Below are 22072 nucleotides of genomic sequence, written 5' to 3'. Positions count from 1 at the left end.
GTTTCTTCTAGGAAAAAGATTGCTTAAATAACATTTTCATGAACATTTCTGTATTAAAGAAGAACATAATCTTCACAAAACAGCACAACGGTACATTACTCCTACACAGCTCTGTCAACTTGTCCATTTCCTACTGCTGGCATTTGATGCGGTAATTGTCAGACTGTCTGAAGAACCAATTCCTTCATTGCACGCTCTGTCACCGTCTTCATCCTTTCACATCCAGTGCTTTCGCAAAGCCATTGGAATCTGTATCTGTTGACTTGCTGTCGCTCAGACCGCTAAAGATGATTGATCGCAGATGGAAAAATACTCCCTCCAGCTGGTGTCTTCCTTTTGTGATGAGCTAAAAAATAACCCTTATTCAGTTCTTGTCAACTTAAGTTGTCTGACAGTGAAGAAATGCATGGATAAAGGGAAGTATTTTGTTTTGTTCACATTCATTTACAACATCATTGCACAGGAAATCTGTGTGTGAATCGGATGAATCATGCTTCTGTGTCCACTAGCTGTCAGACATCTCTTAATGTCTCGTCGGGTTGTGTCATTTGTGGCTGATCTTGATCATGACCTGCTGTTCAGTTTAAAGAGGATCTGTGACAGCTAGAACACACGTTGGTCACATTTATCATGATGTGTGAGAAGGTCTTTAGATCTTGACCTTTAGTAGGATGGGGTGTTGAATCAGTCACAGTTCTGTAACTGTTTCCACACAGGGACAACTTCATTTTTTACAAATGTTGTTTGCAATACACTTCAATAATGTGACATTTCAGTATGAAATATGATGTTTGTAGTAGGGATGTGCATGTATGCCATTTTTTTCATTTTGATTAATCCATAGGTCTGAAATACGAGTACACGATTAAAGGGACACTTCACCCATTTGCATAAAGCTTTGTATAGTTAGAAACCCAGTCATGTTTTTGGATGGTCATGCATCATTCCCTCTGTTTCCCCTGAGACAGGAGAAATATGGATTTCAGGGTTGCACTTCCTTCTTTCAATGATGTAAAAATCATCATTTTGCATCATTGAAAGAAGGAAGTCCAATATCTTTGTAGAGGGGGTGAGACTACAAACACTCCTTTTCTCGGTCAAATAGGCACAAAATTTTCAATTTATGTTACATTTCGACTACAAATATGATCCACTTTTAATAAAGATTAATGTTTCTACGGGTGAAATGCTCCTTTAACTGGGGCAATCAAAGGTACAGGGCGTAGTCATGGTAAAAAATAAAATATTTTTATTAAAAAAAAAACTTAATTTTGAGGAAACTATGACAGAACAATGAACACATGCTAGATTATTAATAAATTAAATGTTTTTTAACAGAAACCTCTAACAGGAATACTTAAGGAAAACTTATCGGTTTGCTTTTGAATCATGCATGATACTGATGTCATACTCCGGTCTGCACAGCTTACGTCGACGTCAAACACACGCTCAGTCTTTACTCCAAATCTTTTTTTATTGGTTTTCAATGACAGTGCAAAAAAATGTTTTAACCCCTTACAAGATCTCGCCCTCCCACAACTAATAATAATAATAATAATATAATAATAATAATCATAATAATAATAATAAAATAAATAAATAATAGTAATAATAATATAAAAATAAATATTAAATGGTATAAAAAAATCCTCCTAATAGCAAAAATTATGCTTCATTGCCGGTTACATGCGCACAAGGTAAGCTCTTAATGTAATTCAAAAAGGGATCCCAGGTTTTGTAAAAGGATGTAAGTGAACCAGAGACTGAGAATCCTAACTTTTCAAGTCCAATACAGTGGAAGATGTGTTGGGGGGAAGGTATGCCTACACTTGAAAAGAATGGACCGTCTTGCCAACATTGTAGTAAAAGCAATGATTTTACGATCTCGGGCAGCCAAATCAGGCATAGGGGAAACCCCAAATAGGGCTAACGCTCAGTCTTTACTACCAGAGACACTTGTAACGCTAACCAGATATCCAAATTCCTGGTCATCAGTACATGTAACAGGATTCACTGTAAAAAAAGTTCTGTCAATTATCTTTACAGAATAAAACTAAAATAACAGCCTCATGCAAAGCATTCTGGGAACCAGAAATCCCCAATTTTTTTTTTTTTTTTGGTTCCCAGAATGCTTTGCAGGAGGCTGTTATTTTAGTTTTATTCTGTAAAGATAATTGACAGAATTTTTTTACAGTGAATCATTTAACATGTAGTGATGAATCACGCACAACATAGGGACATTCATGAAATAAACTGGGTCAGTTTTAATTTCATGTTCTCTTTTATAATGATCCCCTTGAGAAAGGCGTACAGGAGATCCATGTCTGTTTGTGTGCTTATCTTTCTCCCTTGATACGAGTGTCTTATGCTGTTTTTCAGGTTTATTTATTTTTATGTGTCTTTATGATGTTTCTCAGTGATTGATTATGGGCTTGTGTAGGTGTGTCATGGGCTTTTGGAGGGAGGGGGATCATTTGGATTTCTATCTTTTCTGTCTATTCATGTATGCTGTGCCATCAGTCAAAGGCATCATGGGTTTTAGCATGTGAAAATAAAACATCAGGAGGTGGTGATGATCACAAGAGAGCAAAACAACACAGATAAAAGGTTCTTCAGCACAAAAGAGATGTTGCTTTTTATGAATCAGAAAGGGTCAGAGAGAGTGAACATATGAGATGGTATACAGTGTTTGAATTATACCAAAGCTTTCTGTGGGCGGAGAATGTCGGGAAGAAAGTAGGTCTTAAAAACAAATGTATATTTCAATCCATATAGCAATTATCCTGGGAAAGTATGTGTTAGTAAGTGTAAGATACTGTATAGAGCCTATAGCATAATCCTGTTTAACAGCAATTTGAAGTTTAGGCAGATGTACAGTTAAAGGGATAGTTCACCCAAACATGAAAATAATGTCATTAATGATTCACCCTCATTTCGTTCCAAACACTTAAGACCGCAGTTTATCTTTGGAACACAGTTTAAGATGTTTTAGATTTAGTCCGAGAGCTTGTTGACCCTTCATTGAAAATCTATGTACGGTATACTGTCCATGTCCAGAAAGGTAATTTAAACATCATCAAAGTAGTCTATGTGACATCAGTGGGTCAGTTAGAATGTGTTGAAGCATCGGAAATACATTTTGGTCCAAAAAAAAAAAAAATTAAGACTTTATTCAGCATTGTCTTCTCTTCCGCATCTGTTTTGAAGCGCATGCACGAGACTAAAGTCACATGACTGCAGTGACGCGGATGACATACGACGCGGATGACGTGTAACACCGGATTTCCACCGACTGCGGAACGGCTGCGGATCCGTTGCGGAACGGCGGCGGAGTCAATCGGTTTCCATTCAAGTCAATGTGTGTATTTCCACTGACTGCGCTCCGAATCCGTCACAGCTCCGGCCATCCGCAGCCCTCCGGCACAAATACGCAGAGCTTCTATTTTTGACGGATGCCGGACAGCTCCGCAGGGCGGAGCCATGACTTTATCGCGTGATCATACCTGAATTCACGAGAACTCGTGTTTTTTTTTATTAAATCTTTGCAATACAAACATTACAAACACACACAAATAAAGTCATTAATACAGAAACAACAAATAATAGACAGGAACAGAGCCAGAGGGAGTTTCAAATAAATACATTAAAGATAGATCATATATAAATGTTTTAGCAGCCTTCTTATTTTTTGAATTTTGGATGGATTTGATGTACTGCTCTGTCTACGCAAGATCTCGTGTTGTGATCTGGGCTGGTTTGTAAAGACGTCATAATTCAACGGCATAATGGGCAGAGACAGAACTAGGTATCGCGCGATCATCACGTGAATTTGCGAGACCTCATGAGTCCTCGTCACTTCAGCACGCAGCCGCTCTGCAACAAAAACGGAACTGGTGGGTATTGACGGACGGCAGAGTGCGGAGACGTAACGCAGCGGAGCTGATCTGCAGCCGCTCCGCAGTCGGTGGAAATCCGGGGTCAAAAACGTAAAAAAACTTCGCAAACATGTCTGGGGATAACACGTCATCTGCATCACTTCACTCACTTGACTTTTGTCTTGCGCATGCGCTTCACAACGGGAGTCTTAATTATTTTTAGTTTTTGGACCAAAATGTATTTTCGATGCTTCAACACATTCTAACTGACCCACTGATGTCACATAGACTACTTTGATTATGTTTTTATTACCTTTCTGGACATGGACAGTATACCGTACGTAGATTTTCAATGAAGGGTCAACAAGCTCTCGGACTAAATATAAAACATCTTAAACTGTGTTCTGAAGATGAACGGAGGTCTCATTAATGACATTATTTTCAACAATCCCTTTAATAGCCTGTTTTATATAATATATGTTCATGTAGCGCACCTAGTGGAACATGGAAATAATGCTAAGGTCATGGGTTCAATACACAATGCACTGCACTTTAAGTCTCTCTTATATAAAACAGTTTCTCTTCTATAGCTCTCGCTGCCCCTCTTCGTGTCTCTCTTTGTGTTACAAAGGTTGTTTTTAAATTAATTAATGCGTGTGTGAATCATGTCCCGCAATTCATTCAAATTTAAACATTTCTCACATCATGTTCTGTTTTTCTGTTACAGTGGATGGGTGCATACACAGAGCTGCGGGTCACCTGCTGGTCGAGGAGTGCCAATCGCTAAACGGATGTGACACAGGAAATGCCAAGATCACCTGCGGTTACGACCTCCCCGCCAAATGTAAGTTTCACCCAGCTGTTTTAAGGAAAAGTATACTGTACAGTATTTCCGGTCCTCGCTTGGACACTTCTTCATATGATGTCCCACCTTGTACTGTAGTTTCTTTTAACAATATACACGACTTACTGACCCAAAAGAGTTAATTACCAGGCTAATGAGTGAGCGTTACCGGGTCTCGAGCTTGCCGTATTCCCGCGGCAGCGCGCCCGTTGCTTGTTGCAGTACACACGTGTGTGATTAATGGAGTGGTATTATTAGTGTGCTGATTATCATGATGACTTGCCGTGGTGTGCTTGGCTGGCTGAAGGGGCCATCTGTACTGCAACAAAGACATTAAGGGAACTATTAGTTTGTAATTTGATTGATATTTCATCCTTGATTTATTCCATTAGCTTATGGCATTCTCAGACTCATGTGAATGATGATGAGCGTCACGCTGGTAACGGTTTGAGGACGATGATGCGACTGTCGTGGGGTTTAGATTGCGCCGCATCAGGGAGGGTGTTTCGTGTTGTCAGATTGCTGTTGCGAAGATGTGCTTAAAACATTAAAGATGAGTTCGCTTCTCCTAAAAAATACTTTGATGAAAATAATCAGGCTCCCTGCTATCATAAACCTTATTGGATGCGGCCTAATCCAGCCTCAAAGGTGGTTTGTTGGTTTTGGGGGGCTGGTCTTAGGTGGTTTGGTATTGTAGCTTGGCCCAGCTAGTTTTTTAGATTGTTTATAGACGTTTCATCGGATGCACGTGAGGTGACGCGATACGCGTCTGGTCCAAACTTTACTTCCGGTTTCAGTTTGTTTAATGGTTTGACTAGTTGCTTAACTGAACTCTTGAATAAGTACCTCGTCGAAAAATAACAAATGTTGTGGTTTCCTAGGTAATCTACGTGTTGTTTATTTTGCTTGCTATATAAATAAACTATGATTAAAGTACTTTGTTGTTATTTATTCTTAGCGGAGTCAACCGGAAGTTACATGTTGACCATGAAAGCCATTTGTTTATGTTGTTACTTCTATAAAGACATTTGTAAGAGTTTGCTTCAAAGGTTTTTGATGTGAATGCATGTGCTTACTATATATTTGTTTACTATAGAATGCACTTACACATTATTGTAGCTCAACAAGCCCAAAACGCATTTTTATGTAGTTTGAGCTACAAAAACACAATTTACTTCTGCAAGAAACTTAACAGTTTTAGGGATTTCAGTCTTTCCCCATTGAAAAAGTTGGAGCTCTACTTTGCTTAAACAGTTTAACTGTATATAAGTGCGTCTGTTGGTTTTCATCAATATGTTTTCTTGTAAAGCATTTAAATATATTTTTTTGCAGTTTTCTGTCATTTTAATGCAAAGCAGCTCAAATGTCTTCCTATTGTTGTTGGCTGTTTTGTGTTGTTTTTTCTGTCAAATAGGTGATATTGACTAAATGAGAATCTCTTTTGGCTTCCTCTTCTGTCCTTGATCTAATGTTATGTCACTTCTGAGCAAAAACAATTGAATTGGACGTAACAGTATCCAGCAACCTTGAAGCAATCTTTCAGACAGTGATGCCTGAGCTAAAGCTTTTTATGGGCTTATCGAATCCTCTGTTGCTGGATGATGTGATTTATTAGTGGATTCTCAGCGAGAGGAACGTAATGTACACATCCTCTATAGCCCTTAGGGGATTCATCAGTCCTGAAAAAAATTAAGGAAGATGCTACATTTAGTTTTTTTACATCCCGTCCCTGTAACCATTATGTCTCTTTGCCAAAACCGACATCTACTGGAAGTCACAAGATTTTTCTCTCTTGCTTTCTTACTCGCATTTTCTCTTTCTCTCTCCTTGTCATTGCACCCATCGTTCAATTTTCTTGTGTTATGCGATTACTCTTCTGTGACTAATTTCCGCCCGCATACCCATTCGGAGACCGTCTGTGTTTTTGCTTTATTTATTTTCTTTCTTCCTTTCAGAATATGTTGTGGAAAGCCTTCAGTAAATATATTCAGAAGGCGTATTTTAATTCTCTGTTAGCGATTTATCGAAATTGCACTTTACAAACAAGACACGCTGTGTCGCCAAGCGAAGTTTCTGGCACATTAACATATTTAATTCTAGAGTACACGGTTCGGGATTATGCTTACTTCTGGAAAATGATTGCGCTTAGGGTGAAAGTCAAACACTTCAGCTGTATCAGATCAGAGCCAGGAAAACCATAGAAAACTAACAATCCCTACACTTCAGTTAAGCTGCAAACGCTTTTCCAGCATCATTATGACATCATCTTTATGATAGTGGAGGAAGGAATAAATTGCAAACAGTATATCATTGACAAAACAGTCTGGGACAGTTGCCATGGTTATGTGTGCAACCTGCAGCATATTAAAATGCGTATTTATTATCTGGGAGACTGATTCTGATTGGACACCCAAGCTCTCTCAGCATCACTAACTTGTATATTTGAGTTCCACCGGCATCTGCTGCGAGGTTTTTTTTGCTTTACCCCGCCACACAGACGGCCAGGGAGCGAGATGCAAATGGCACAGATGGTCCTTTTACCTTTTATATCTTGGCGTAGTCAAATATTTCCAGCATGGGCTTTTTATGCTTCTATAATTTGCCAGAACACGAGCGCTTTTCCCTTCAATCTGCTCTCAGGAAATATGTGTCCCTCTTTCTGAGAGAGAGAGAGAGAGAGAGAGAGAGAGAGAGAGAGAGAGAGAGAGAGAGAGAGAGAGAGAGAGAGAGAGAGAGAGAGAGAGAGCTTTGGTACTTCTGGAGGCTTACCTGAGAATGTCTCTCCTTTTACACTGTGCAAGGCCACTTTATCTGTCTCTCTTCATTTGCTTGCTTCCATTGTTCCTCGAGTTTCAGTTGACCTGAGGATCTCACACAGACCTGAGGATTCACACAGACACACAGACATGTCACATGGAAATTTCTCCTGGTTTATGAGCAATTTGGCTTTGCGATATAGAGATAGCCCGGAACAGACATGTAAAAATTTTGTTTAAATTAAAATATAAATTGTTGTGTACCTATTGGTTATTGCATAGAAACCAAAGTCTAATTGTGGTTTTTGTAACACTGTTGCAACTACTTGTAAAACATTAAATGGTTTCTCATTACCATGGTTATATCCCATTTACTTTTATAGTGTAAGATTCTAATTGACAGGGTTTCTTAAAACTACTAAACTAAAATGGACCAGAAAGAGTTCAATTTTAAGGCAGTGAGAACATTTTTCTTTATGGTTTTATTAAGTTTTGTTTTTACCCCTAATGTATATTTAGGGGTTTGTCACTGGGGAGTAAAGATCAGATTTTTTGTAGTAGTAGTTGTCCCTCACCAGTTTAACTTTTTTTAATTGAGGAGCTATTGAACCCTCTGAGGGTCGCTGCTTAAACCTTTTGTGTAATGGTGTGTGCACACCAAAAGCAAATTTAATTATTTCGTAAGTAGACGGCGCGGATGATGCAAATTGGGGGACACTGTTGCCACAAACTTGCAATATTTGCCTCACTCCCAAGATGAAAAATTCCAGCTCAAACATGAAATTTGTATGCCGTGTTGTTGTGCGAGCCAGTCAGCGAAAAGCTTGTTGACACGTCTGATTTGACACGCCTGGTAGTATCAGAAAATAGAGGAGAGCACTGTATGAGTGACACGAAAAACAAGTAATCCCTTGAGTAATCTAGAGTGAGTAACCATTCTCATGAATTCCGTATAAATGGCACGCCTTTGAAAAGTTGTGCAATGCATACTGGTGATTCTCGCAAAATTAGACTTATGAGGTGTCATGAAACATTTTGATTACAAAGTAAGAGTATCAAAATAAGAAGCATACAGTTACAAACATCTCTTCATGTACTATTTTGCACATGATTTCAAATGACATAATACAAACCAATGTTTGTTGTTTTTTTTCACAAATTAAGGGGAAAAATTTTCATTACCGCAACGTGCCCATGACTGGATTTGGGTTATTTGACATGGAAAATTTATAATAAAAAAATCTAAAAAATAAAAAGCTTCAGTGCATGTTATACTATAAACATTTAAAGTAAAGAAACATGTGGTATTTGGTGATCATTGGTAAATGTAGAGACAATAATAAGGAATATAAATGTGTCGAAGACCAATTTTCTCATCCTCCGCAACAATTTTCAATCATTGTTAAAGCCCTCAAGGAACTAACATTTTAAAAAAGAAAAATTAGTTGGAAGGGACATTGACTGTGACACTCAAGATGGCTACCAAGCAGTTCTTATTTTTATATGTTCTTATTTTTTTGTTCTTATGATAATCGTATGTTTTTGCATTATTTACTTTGTACGAATTCATACGAATTAACCAACTTGTAAAATATGTACAAATTCTCGTGAGACCAGGCTGGACTGGTGTATCATATGCATGCAAAATTAGAATTTTTGGCTATTTATACGCAATTCATGAGAAGGGGTAGAATCGCCCATTGTGACTGTCCCAGATGGTAAGAAGTTAATAGATGTAATTACATTTGTGTTTGTCCAATTTGCTTTTTACCTATTTATACCTCAAGGTCTTTACTTCTTGATTAAAGGAAAAATCAGACAAATAATTGGAAAGGATTTGTTTGGTCAGAATGAATTTATCCTAAACACTCTGGGAAAAGCGTTCAGTTAAAGATATAAAGTACCTGTCGAGATAAACTCCTCCACTCATTGAAATCTCGTTCCTCAAAGGCAGCAGGCGCTGGCTTGAGTTCCCACCACAATCTGTCAAGGTCACCGGATGGCAAATTACATTGCCTTAGCTAATGTTGAAATTAAACACAAAAGGGGATGGAGGAAAAACAAAACCTAAGGGATAAAATGCTTCCTCGTGTTTGGAGAGAGACTCCAAAAGCCCTGAGGAATGGCCCACTGTGGCCTCGGGGTAGTGCCTGAAAGTATGAGCTCAAATCAGATAGGCTGACTTTTATTTTCAGACAAGTACTTTATTTGATGCCGATGGGACGTGACTTCTAAAAAGGGCGCTTTTGAATCCCTGCACTTTTCAGTTGATTTACTCTCACCAAAGACAAGAAAATTGGGTGCTATTAGAGATCTGCTGGACTCTTTCTTATTTTTCCGGCTTGGATATAAAGACTTGTGAATCTTTGAGGCAGATTGGATGCTGTCAGGATCAGGCCTGTCACATGTGGCTCACATTACTGAAGAATGGCTCTGAGATTATTAATAAATGATAGTAATTATCCTCCCACTATAACGAAACGTTGTGTGTTATCTTAATCTAACAATGAAATCTCTGATTTATTACAGTAAGTGCAATTGACTTTCTCAGTAGAGAGTAAGAGTTTGTCTGTTTATTGGGTAAATAAATGCTTACCAGTAGATCTACATGCTTGGTAAAAATTGTATTGTATAATAGTAATTATTTAACTGAGAACAAAACGATAAACAATAAAAAAACGTATATAGGATTTATTCAGCTTTTCTTAGAAGTTGAAATGCTCAATGTTTGTGTAACAGAGTAAAAGCGTGTGGAATACAATAACAGTTTGTATTTTCCAAAGTACACAGAGTTTCTGCATAAATTTCCTCTGTTTAAACAAAATCCTTCTATAATTTTCAAACTTTACACAACATTTCCCCATAAAACAACCTTCCTCACTAAACGCTTTAGGAAACAGGACAAAAATAATTTGCGAAAAGATCAAATATTAATGACCGTGCTCGAATTTCACTTCAAACACTTTTTTTATACGGTCATAAATACACCGCCTAATCAAAGGAACAGAAACATTAGATGAAGCGTTGTTATGAATTATTGAACCATCACACAACAGCGTATCCATTTTTATCAGTTAGCAGATGTAACAGTGTTATTTTTCATGTCAAAAAAAAACATGGCTTGGTTTGTTTTTGTTGCCGTAATGAGTGGGCAGAGATCTGACTGTGATGTATCAGCTTACATTACACTCGTGTTCCTATTAAAAAACTTTTGCTCTTTTATATCAAATGTTCTTCAGTTTTTTTCTCAAAATAAAGTTTTGCGTATGATTGCTTTGTGGTGTGCAAATGAAAAGGAATTGTGGAGTTAAAAAGAGTTCACCAATAGGAACTCAGCTTTGCCAGTCATTGAAATTTTAATCTGTGAGTGAGCAGATTTTGATGAGACTTTGATCTGTGACTTGGCTTTAAAGGAATGGTTCACTCAAAAATATTTATTTTTGGTATTATTTACTCACCCTCATATCATTTGGATCACCAGTGTTGCTTTTTGTTATTTAGAACCACAATGCAGATATTTTAAAAAGGGTTGTTTGGGGATTTCTGGTTACTATGGGAGTGGATGGTGACCGAGGTGCCCACCATTTACTCCTATAGTAACCAGAAAACCCTTTAAGCTTCAAAAGGATCCAAAACAATTTATATATATATATATATATATATATATATATAAATAACTCCACTAAACTTATCATATATTTTAAGTGTCCTGAAGTCATTTTTAGTTGTTTCACATTATTCAATGAAGTAAAAACTGCCTATGCAACAGAAAACGTGCAATTAAAGGAACACTCCACTTTAAAAAAAAAAAATGCTCATTTTCCAGCTCCCTAGAGTTAAACATTTGATTTCTACCATTTTGGAATCCATTCAGCTGATCTCTGGGTCTGGCGGTGCCACTTTTAGCATAGCTTAGCATAATCCATTGAATCCGATTAGACCATTAGCATTGTGCTAAAAAATAACCAAAGAGTTTCAATATTTTCCTATTTAAAACTTGACTCTTCGTAATAATCAAGGACTTTGCTGTTGAAACAATGCTGCAGCAGGCGTGAGGATATTACACAGTGCCCAAAAATAGTCCCCTGCTATTGAAAGTAACCAAGGGAACTGTGATCCTTGATTATTACGCCGGAATGAAAGGTATAGTTCCTAGCTATATCGGCCTAGAAAATCGCAACTTTTAATTTTCTGTCGGTCTTGGTACACGATGCAACTACAGAAGAGTCAAGTTTTAAATAGGAAAAATGTCAAAACTCTTTGGTTATTTTTGGGCATGATGCTAATGGTCTAATCAGATTCAATGGATTATGCTAAGCTATGCTAAAAGTGGTAGCGCAAGACCAGTAGATCAGCTGAATGGATTCCAGAACCGTAAACATCAAATGTTTAACTCTAGGATATGATAAATTAGCTTATTTTCAAAAAAAGTGGAGTGTCCCTTTTAAAGAGAGGCAACACTTTTTTAAAAATCTGCATTTGGGTTCTGAAGAACAACGAAAGACAATGAAAGTTCAAACAACTTGAGGGTGAAGTATAATTATAACTATAAAAAAGTTACACTTAAACTGAGTATAATCAACTTTGATTTAAAAGTCATTTCAACTTTCATTTATTATCTTGACTATGAGTTGCTGTAAACTTATAAAATAAAGTTGAATTATCCTAATTTATTTAAACTTTCTTTTATAAGTTACAGCAACTCATCACTAGTCAAGATAAAAAATAGTTACTTTACTTACTGATTTATACTGAAAAAATTTTCACAGTGTGGTGTCATGTCATGTTATCTAAAAATTTAACTCATCACATTTTTTAAAATGAATTTATATTGACTTAATTTAAACTTATTGATGCCTCCAGCACTGTATTGCCCAGTGTATTTGTAATTTTTACCCACTTAAAAAGCTGTTTTTGCGACAGTTCTGTCCGTCAGCCCAAAAGTTCTCATCATGCTCAATAAATTCACTCACAAGCACACTCCATTCACCACCAGCCGTACATTATAGTACATGTTGTAGGCTTCTTCAAAGGTATGAAGGGGCAAAGCAATTTTTGTCCTCCTACTCTTCTCTTTCTTCTCCGTCACTCCTCTTGAAAACCAGCAGTGCCTCATCTTTATTAATGTGTTTTTACATAAACAAAACTGTGCAGTATTTAACATCAGCTGTCACTGTAGAGCCCCTGCACATTAATTGTTAAGCCAAAGAGGACTGCCTGGGAAAAGTCAACGTCCACGGGGAACGTTTAAGACAGATGAGGAAAAGATAGAATGGAGAAGAATGGAGTAGAAGAGCAGCTCTTGCTCTCATTTTTTTTTGCTTTTTGTTATTTCCCTAAGGCTGAGGAAGATTGACAGTTCAAATCTTGTGTTTTTATTCACTTTAAAAAAAGGCTCTGCGTACACTTTAAATAATACATCTAGAGCTTTTGTTGAACTACTGTACAGAAAATACACATGATCAAAAGATTCAGGGTCACGTTTGTTCCCTGCTTTTGTTTCTGGTTTAGGCGTGATCATGACATCATGTTATGCATTGATATGCATGAGTGAATACAGCTCTCAGATTGTTTACACGCTTATTTGGATTTGTAAGGCAAACACTAGACAGCCCCCGAAATTTTGAAAACCTTTCTGCACCATGCCAGGTGTGCCAACATAACACCTGCGCTTAACCAGCCTGTGATGGAGCCACAGGCAACTTTTTTTAAAACAAATCTTTTCTCATTCATAATAAATTTGCCCTCAACTCTCCTATTTTAAGCAATTTGCAGGATTGCAGGGGGGCCGAGTTTAACGCATCTGGGGTTTCACGAGACGTGCCTGCAGATGTTGTGTTTCAAACACTCTGCTATTAGTGCGTGTCAGAGGCGCAGCGTGATGGATGGACAGAAACTATTTAAGTGAGTGGCGACCAGGCCAAAACAAGTCAGCGTTTGAGTGAGGAACACAGCCTGTTTGGTCTACCACAACTGTGATCTCAAACACGCAGAGGTCACAGGCGCGATGAGAAGCTCTCAGACTGACGGCTCATGGACAGAATGTTTTATTAGCAAGTTGCTCAAAAGCTGGTGAAAGTTTTATTGCTTTCAGCATCTTATCTAAGTCTCTTAAGTTTCTGAAAGAGAAAAACATCAACAAAAGTTGTCTTTGAAAGACTTTTTACTTGCATAGCTTATCTACATTTTATAAAACTGATCCAAAATGTTCAATGTATGAATCTAGTTAAAAAGCAATAAAGTGATAATGCAAATAAATTGTAAATTGAATTAAACACGCTCACAATTTTTTATATATTGCGATATTCACAATGCTGTTTTGCGTTTGCATGCAAAATCATTGTAAATTCAATTCATGAATATTCAATGAATCGACCAACCGTACTGATTGGTGTTTATTTTGTTTCGGATTGAGAAAGTTCTTGATCAGGAGACACTGACCGCTGTGCAAGTAATTTTATGTTTGGGGTCTCAGTCGGACGAGGTAATGGATAATTATTGTAAATATGAGCCGTCATGACTGAGCCGCTTGTTCTTTCTCCATGCTGAGCTATTCATAGCTTTTACACATACAGTCTTTACTGGTAAATTGCAGTTAAGAGTAGGATTATAGGTGAGCACGGACGACGTCAGAACAAGTTGACAGCTTCGGGCAAATCATGACGCGGTCTCATGGCAATTCGTATGTATTTTGCGAAGTGGCTAATTTGTATTAATTCATACGACCACATTCGTACATATTGCTACAATTTGGCTTAACCCCTGTGACGTTGGGGTTAGGGTTTCGCTATCTTGTTTTTTTATAATCGTATACGAATTCACACATTATGCTGGGTACACACCAAAAGATAATCAGGCTGACAGGAAATCCCACAAAATCTCGCGAGACTTCAGACGAAGCATGGCGGACAATTTCTTCGAAGTTTTCCTGTGTTCACAGTCGAGATTCTGGTTGGAAATCTGTTTGTGGATGGTGTGCCGTCTTTGACACATCATGGCACACCACACACTATAGGACGGTTAAAACTAGGATTTTTTATCCTCATGTTTGTAGTCTATCATATTTTGAAATTCTTATAAGATGTAACATCTCTTGGTGTGTACCCAGCATTATCCAACTCGTAAAATATGTACAAATTCTCGTTAGACTGGCCAATCATAACATTCTGACAGAAAGTGCTAAAACGGACAAATCTCTTCACCAAAGTTATTTAAAACAGTTTATTATATTTGCTGAATTGCCCACGTCTTTTGCACACTCTCTGTGAAGCCTTATGTTTAAAAATTACTGTTGTTATAGACGCAGGTTGCGACTCTTTACCTACAGTTCAGTTTTGAAGTAATCTAACATAATGTTGTTTGGTTAGCAAGTGCACTGTCACAGAAGTAAAAACAACAAAAATACGGGCCTCAGATATACGTCATAATAGCCCACTGTTTACAATACAACATGAACCCCATCGTACAGCGGTTTAGAGGAAACGTCCATTTTCTGACAGAGTTTACCGGTACTTTGGCACGGATGTGTAAATGATATCTTACTGGTAAAAAGCTGTTAAGTTGTTGTGTGGGAACATTTACTAGTAAAGTCAAACATTTATGGTAATTTACCAAAAAATGACTGTGTGATGGAGGCTTTTCTCTCTTGCTCCCTCCCTCCATGTGTATTTGATCTGCTATACAAAGTGCATGGTGTTTATTTTTAACTACTTTTCCCAATCTTATTTTTTTACGCTAATCACACCTGTCAGTCAGAAATATTATTTTAGGCTTGGTTTCGTAAAACATCCCTCCGTTTGTTGTACTGAATTTCAATTATCATTTTACTGAAATGCAATAGTTACAACAGATATTTAAAAGTGCATTAGATGCACGGCAGCGTTTATTAACTAGTTTTGAAGGTTGTCTCATCATCGTCTCCATCAGCGTCAAACTCTCACCCACAGCCAGATGCCAGGGCCCGATATTTACAGTAAACACACCTGGAGCAATAACACTAATCTATAGCACATGTCTTAGCAGGTTTGATAAATTCGGGTGGTGCTGTGCTAGTGATGAAAAATCACCCGGAGGCCCTATTTCATCTAAGGGCCCTCTGCTAGCCTTTCATCGCCCTGGAAAAAGATATCAATTATGGCAAAGTAGCCACTATTGCTAAGTGACACATAGTTCATTTAGATTAAATTATCCCCTTGAAACATTATGGTTTCACTGCGCTGCGTTTGTCACCCGAAAGCTCCGTCCTGCTGTGGGATTGGACGGTGCTGACACTCCTGGAAAGATGACTGTCCACTTTAATTTGGTTATTTGTGGTTTGCCTATGGCTCTGTCCTCTGTAAATTTGTTACTCTCCCTTTTTCTTTTTTCTTTTCCTCCTAGCAAACTTGCAATTTGGTTTGGACAGTTTAGTTGAGCCTTGTTTGAAAAACAGATATTAGCTTTGTTGTGTATGTGGATTTGTTTGAATTTGTCCTAATTAAAAAAATAAGGCATTGTTGTATCATTTCATTTGTTTGTTCAGACAAGGGGGACCTGTATTGTTGTTTGAGTGTTCGTTGTCTAGAACAGGGGTTTTCAAATTGGGGTCCAAGGACCCCTTGGAGGCCTCCAGGAAGTTCTGGGGGTTCCCAAAAAAATTTAAAGAAAAAATAGTTTTATTTTTTTAATTGGGTGTTTATTTCTCATTTCTTGCTAGATGCATCCCAGAATTGTTTAGATTTCCTTTGGATGTGTCTAGTTTGTTTTCTATGTCTAGTGTAGCAAACTGTGTATTTGTTATACATAAAAATATATAAATTGATAGGTAGGGGTCCCTCTCAAAAAGGTATCATAAGTTCTGAAGTGGAACGTACTATATGACTATAAAACTTTTTAAAGGGGCCATTGCGTGAAAATGTTAGCATTGCCACTTTGTAGGTTTGAGCAAAAATGTGTCGTTTTGGGTGTGTCTTTTAAAATGCAAATGAGCTGATGAAGTGCAAACACTGATCACAATGATGGTGGTTTGATGCAATTCAAACTCAATTGTGCTGTCAATAATTTTTTCTCTCTTTCTTTCTCTCTGCACAAAATGGCAGTGCTGTGGTTGGATAGTGCACATTAAGGGGGCGGTATTATTCTAATAAGATATCCTTATGACATCATAAGGAAAGCCAAATTTCAATGACCAATTTTTGCTCACACCTACAAAGTGGCAATGCTAACATTTTCACGCAATGGCCCCTTTAAAGGGACACTCCATTTTTATGAAAATATGCAAATTTTCCAGCTCCCCTATAGTTAAACACTTGATTTTTACCATTTTGGAATCCATTCAGCTGATCTCCGGGTCTGACAGTAACACTTTTAGCATAGCTTAGCATAATCCATTGAATCTGATTAGACCATTAGCATTGTGCTCAAAAATAACCAAAGAGTTTCAATATTTTTCTTTTTTTATTTAAAACTTGACTCTTCTGTAGTTACATCGTGTACTAAGACCGACAGAAAATTAAAAGTTGCGATTTTCTAGGCAGATATGGCTAGGAACTGTACTCTCAAACTGGAGTAAAAATCAAGGACTTTGCTGCCGTAACATGGCCGCAGGAGCCGCAATGATATTACGTAGTGCCCGAAAATAGTCCCTGAATGGATCAGGATTCCAATATGGTAAGAATCAAATGTTTAACTCTAGGGGAGCTGGAAAATGAGCATATATTAAAAAAAGTGGAGTGTCCCTTTAAGGGAAGATATTTTGAAATTTTTTCTAACAGTGTACAATGTGGATGGGCTTATCAAATATCTCACTTATTGTATTTGTGTATTCTTTTTATTAAGAGTATAAGCTATGAATAAATAAAATAAATGTAAAAACCTTAGAGGAAATCCTTTCTTTATGGATGTTAGAATACAGAGAGCAATTTCTGTATTTGTTGAAGTGGCCCACGGTTCTATGTATGATCTTCCTGAATCAAAATTTCTCACTTCACGCTTTAGTCAGAGTTTAGCCTCAGGTTCTCTTCTTTGCTACTCGGAGTTTAAAATTATTTGATATCTTAGCACTGAATGGGTGCTCTAATATGATACATTTTCATTATGTGTGGAAAATCTTTCTTGTTGCCTAATGTAGCAGAATATTTCACGGCTAATGGTAAGGAGATTATTCTGAAACAGTTATGAAATAGTTTTATGACTTTTTTTCTCAAAAAAAAGAGCCATGCATGTTGAACAGCATTCTGTTACCATGAAACAAGCTTTATTTTAAAGTGTAGTGGCAGTAAAACTTACAAAACTGTTTTTTTTCACATCCTAATTTTTAAGCAACACGTTGCACCCTTTTTGTTAAGGTTCACACGTTAAGTGCTGCTCTGTTTTTCAGACGGCTTTATGAAATGATAATGTGGGGCCTCCCATAATTCCACAGTCATTTGCAAGGCAGACAGAAGGGAACATGTTGGTCTGTGGTTCTGGAAAAACTAAGCGGACACATCGTAAATGTCACCTCCTTTAGAGTCTGGTGAGCACACACATTTTTTTCGAGCGCAGTCTTCATATGAGTCGTCATGGCACAACTCAGCTTTGTAAGTGAGATTTCCTGTATAATAAAAACACATAGACGCACACACATACGGCATCGTGTTAAGTCGATTGTCAAATACACAAAATCCTCATTATGGGCATAGATTTATGTGGGAATGCATTTATGCTGGCGTAAGTTCCAGTGGGTCGAGATTCACCTTCAAACAAACACATTAAAGTGCTCGAACCATCTGCTGTATCAGGAGGAAAGAACTACTTCAGTTCCCACATCCTAATCAAAAGCTGTTCTGTTGCCTTATTGAACATAATTACTGAGCAAGTCACCAAAATTGTCAGGGAAAAGGAGAGTTTTGTTAATTTATTGTCTCGGAGTATGGACCGACTTCTCTCTTCTCCAACCCCCATCCCACATTCTAGATTATTTGTGTTTCTTTTGTTGGCTGGACCTGTCAGTCGCACCAATGACTCCTGGGGTTCGGTATAATTTGGTAATTTTGCCTAAACGGTGATACAGTGATTATGTGGCATCAGCTGCGGGCCTGTCAGAAAGACGCTCGACGCTCATCCATCACCGCAAACATGCCACCAGGAGAAAAACACAGGACTGGAATGAGTGAAAAAAAATGCAATGAAGGGTAGGCTTAGTGGTGGGGGCATAATAGAGTACCGGTGACTGTGAGTATCTAAGGGGTGCTATTCAATAACGTGGATGCATCAGCGGTGAAAGGGACTCTGGGAAGGTCAGCTTTTAAAAGTGGAATGCGGAAAGGGCGGAGGGCCAACGCGGGTCTGTCTGTTCCACCCACGTGGCCGCGATCTGTCCATTTACCCATCCTCCAGCGCTCTCTGAACCATCATCGCTTCATCTTTTTCCATCTCTTATCTGTCTCTCTCTCTCTCTCTCTGGTGGGGGCGTATGGGTTCTTTCGGGATTGCGCAGCACTCGGTTGTTTGAAACTCACAGCTGAGCTGTAGGAGTGGTCCAAATGGCTCATAATTTCACTTGTAGACACCAGAAAAGCATGTGGTTTGAGGAGACCTTCTCCCCTCCAGAAAATCCATTACTATATCTTGTCTTTCTGGAAATGAGTTCAAACAATCAACCAGAATTTATCTTTTCTTTTGAACTTTTCAATGCTGATTAAATATCTTGCATTTGTCAAACGGTGTTTATAGTGCTGTGCAATCATTCATTAAGCAGCATACCAATGTCAAATCAGCCCCCGTGTTTAATAAAAACAGACATGGAGGAGAAAGTGTGAACGCGGTGATGCAGTTTACCAGAGCCAAAAGTGATGCCGCCAGTGCAGTCAATAATTAGTAGACAGATGGGAAAATTGGACAAGTAATGAAAATCACAGAGGCAGCCATTACTGTACCGTTTCTGCAGTCGCATCTTATTTTTACTGTGTTTTGTGCGGTTATTTAAATCTACTTACAGTGCATTCAAGCTGTACATGTTTTTTTAGGATCGAACCTGTGACCTTTCGCGCTGCTGGTGCAATGCTCTACTAATTGAGCAATAGGAACACTCGAAAAACTATTAAAGATGAAGAAACACCTGCACATGATTTTGCAAGAGTATACTGCCTTTGTTTACCTTTCAGCCAAGCACACCCAATTAAAGCGAATAGCACGTAAAAAAGTCCTATCGCGCCATTTTCCTGCTAATTACAGCCGAACGCGTGCTGCTAAACCGTTTATGCTCAGTCTTTGGTGTTACTTTCGTTTAACTACAGTTGTTGCGTTACTTCCGCTCATTATGTACTAAGATCGATTTAAGTGCCCATATGTGTCTGGATATTTTCCTTTCACTCATAAAAATCTCAGCTTGACGTGACGGTAGCGCTAGCTCTAGGGTGGTTTTAACGCGACCGCTCGAGAGGGGTGTCAAGGGTTGAAGCGGAGCGGTGCTCGACACCGCTACGAGTAGCCATTTCGCTTTGACCTCGGCAGAATCCCACAGCGCCAATTTCTAGCTTTTAATGTTGTGGATTTAGCTCAGCACTTGCTCCTTTAAATGCCATTAACCCGCTAATAAAAGTGCATACAGCTGTCCATAAAGTCTAATGGGCGAGCCAAGCATACACTGAAGCTTTTGTGTGTACGTGTGTGTTCAGGAGGGAAAAATTGACAAAAAGTCGGAAATGAGACTTAATAAAACAGTAAAGTGCTTTTTAAATACGCTGTCAAAACCTGTAAATGCACAATATCTATGAAATGGTATGCCTTGTTTTCGAAGCTATATGAGGGTGTGTATTTGAGTCTAGATCTAAAAAAAGATCTAAAGATGTTGCATTAAAAGAGCAGTTCATTGAAAAAATATACTTGTAACTGTATGACTTATATTTTGAAGCCATTTAATATAATTTTTATTTATAATCTGCACTTATTATGTGTATTTTTTATGGTAATGTCATGTTTCATTGGTCACTATAAACTGGAAAAGCAATGCATGCCAGGTCATAAAAGAATAATGCTGAGTAAATAATGACAACATTTTTATTTTTAAGTGAACTATTCTCATGCTTTTACACTCGTATAGGGAAATCTAGGTTAATGTCTCCATATTTGTCTTTGTTCTTTTCACAAGTGGTGCACAGAAAAGGCTGCCAAATGCAAATAATGCAAATATTTCCTGCAAAATGCAAATTGTGTCATGCTGACCGTGAAAGGACTTACCTGAAACAACATTAGAAACCCCCTGCAGAACAGCAGTACATTAAAGGCTTAGGGGAAAATCATTTATACATCTATACCATTAACCACCAGCCAGTCTGGCTGCGAAATTCACTCGTTCAGTCTACGAATTCACCATTGATCGTCTATACATTCAGTTGATATAAAGTATTACACAGTAAATGATCTCAAAAGCCAATTAGCCTGAGTTTAAACGCTTCTCAATACTTAACATGCCAGCAGTTTTAGGGCAAGGGTTACTGTACGGTTCTTGGAAAACCTGATGCTTTTGAATTCCGTCTGCTGTTGGTGAAAAACGATTTTATGGTGATCACCTTGAGTCGTTGTTTTGGGACGTAGACCAGTGTGGGTAATAGATCCTCTGGGATTCTCAAGTGGCTTAGTGGATTTATGAATCAGAGCTGGACCTGGGCTGAAAATCAATAGCTCTCCTCTTCTACAGACCTTGTCGTGAATAATGCCGCTTGGTTTACACAAATTGACCGGCCTTTAGAAAAATACTGAGTCTGGTCGGCCCAGGTCTGAGCAGGGGACATTAAGTATGAGGCTGCTTGGAGTTATGTCCTGTCGTGGGGGTTCTTCTTCCTGTTGCCCTTTGCCATCAGCGCACAAATCAATGAGTGGGAGCTGCCCTCCATGACTTTTATCTGTTTGCTATAGTTTGTTTCAGGAAATGCTTTCTAAATTTATGCACTTTAGCTTTTCTTGTCTTACACGAAAGAGAGGTGGAGACTGCTACGAAAATACCTACTACAAGCAAATTAATGAACTAATTGGTGTTTACATTTTTCCGTGGTATTCGTTTATTTTTATACTGCCGTGCAATTAGTTATACTAGAAGTTATTTAGAAAAGTTGTAAATGGTTGTAGTAAATAAGTATTACACTGGGTTTCAGAGTCCAGTTGTCACTGGGACAATACCCTTTCAAAATGGTACACCTTTGTACCCAAAGCGTGCATATTAGTACTTCAAAGGTAAAGATTAGAAAGGCTACTGCCCCAGTGACAGCTTTGTACCTTTTATTTTTGACAGTGTATTATTAACATTTTGCATCAGTTTATTTTTTTGCATCTATTTATTATATTATAAGTACAACGATTTAAGTAGTTAGCCATTTGAAATTTGTTAACTCTTTCACCGCCAGGGTTTTTAAAAAAAGTTGCCAGCCAGCGCCAGCGTTTTTCATGATTTTCACAAAAGTTTAATGTCTTCCAGAAAATGTTCTTCTTCAAATATATAAACATACAATATACCAAATGAAAGAACAGACCCTCTGCTTTGGGTAGGTTTCTGCAAAAACACCACATTTTGAGCAAAAAGCAGAGATATTCCATTTTTGTGACAGACTTTTCATAGAGTTCCCATTCAGAGCGATCTT

General features: G+C 38.0%; 1 protein-coding gene across 6 annotated transcripts in view; it reads left to right on the top strand.

Annotated features, from left to right (window-relative positions):
* The window catches only part of macrod2 (mono-ADP ribosylhydrolase 2), a 690444-nt gene that overhangs the window by 238333 nt on the left and 430039 nt on the right, over positions 1-22072 (top strand). For all 6 annotated transcript variants that reach the window (XM_065296426.2, XM_065296424.2, XM_065296422.2 and 3 more), the window contains exon 5: positions 4603-4719. In XM_065296426.2, coding sequence (XP_065152498.1) covers positions 4603-4719 — 117 coding nt within the window. The remainder of the gene's footprint in view (positions 1-4602; positions 4720-22072) is intronic.

This window comes from Paramisgurnus dabryanus, chromosome 20 (genome assembly GCF_030506205.2).
Source record: "Paramisgurnus dabryanus chromosome 20, PD_genome_1.1, whole genome shotgun sequence".
Lineage (NCBI taxonomy): Eukaryota > Metazoa > Chordata > Actinopteri > Cypriniformes > Cobitidae > Paramisgurnus > Paramisgurnus dabryanus.
The sequence above is the reverse complement of the archived record's forward strand: the minus strand, read 5'-3'. Positions and strand labels throughout refer to the sequence as shown.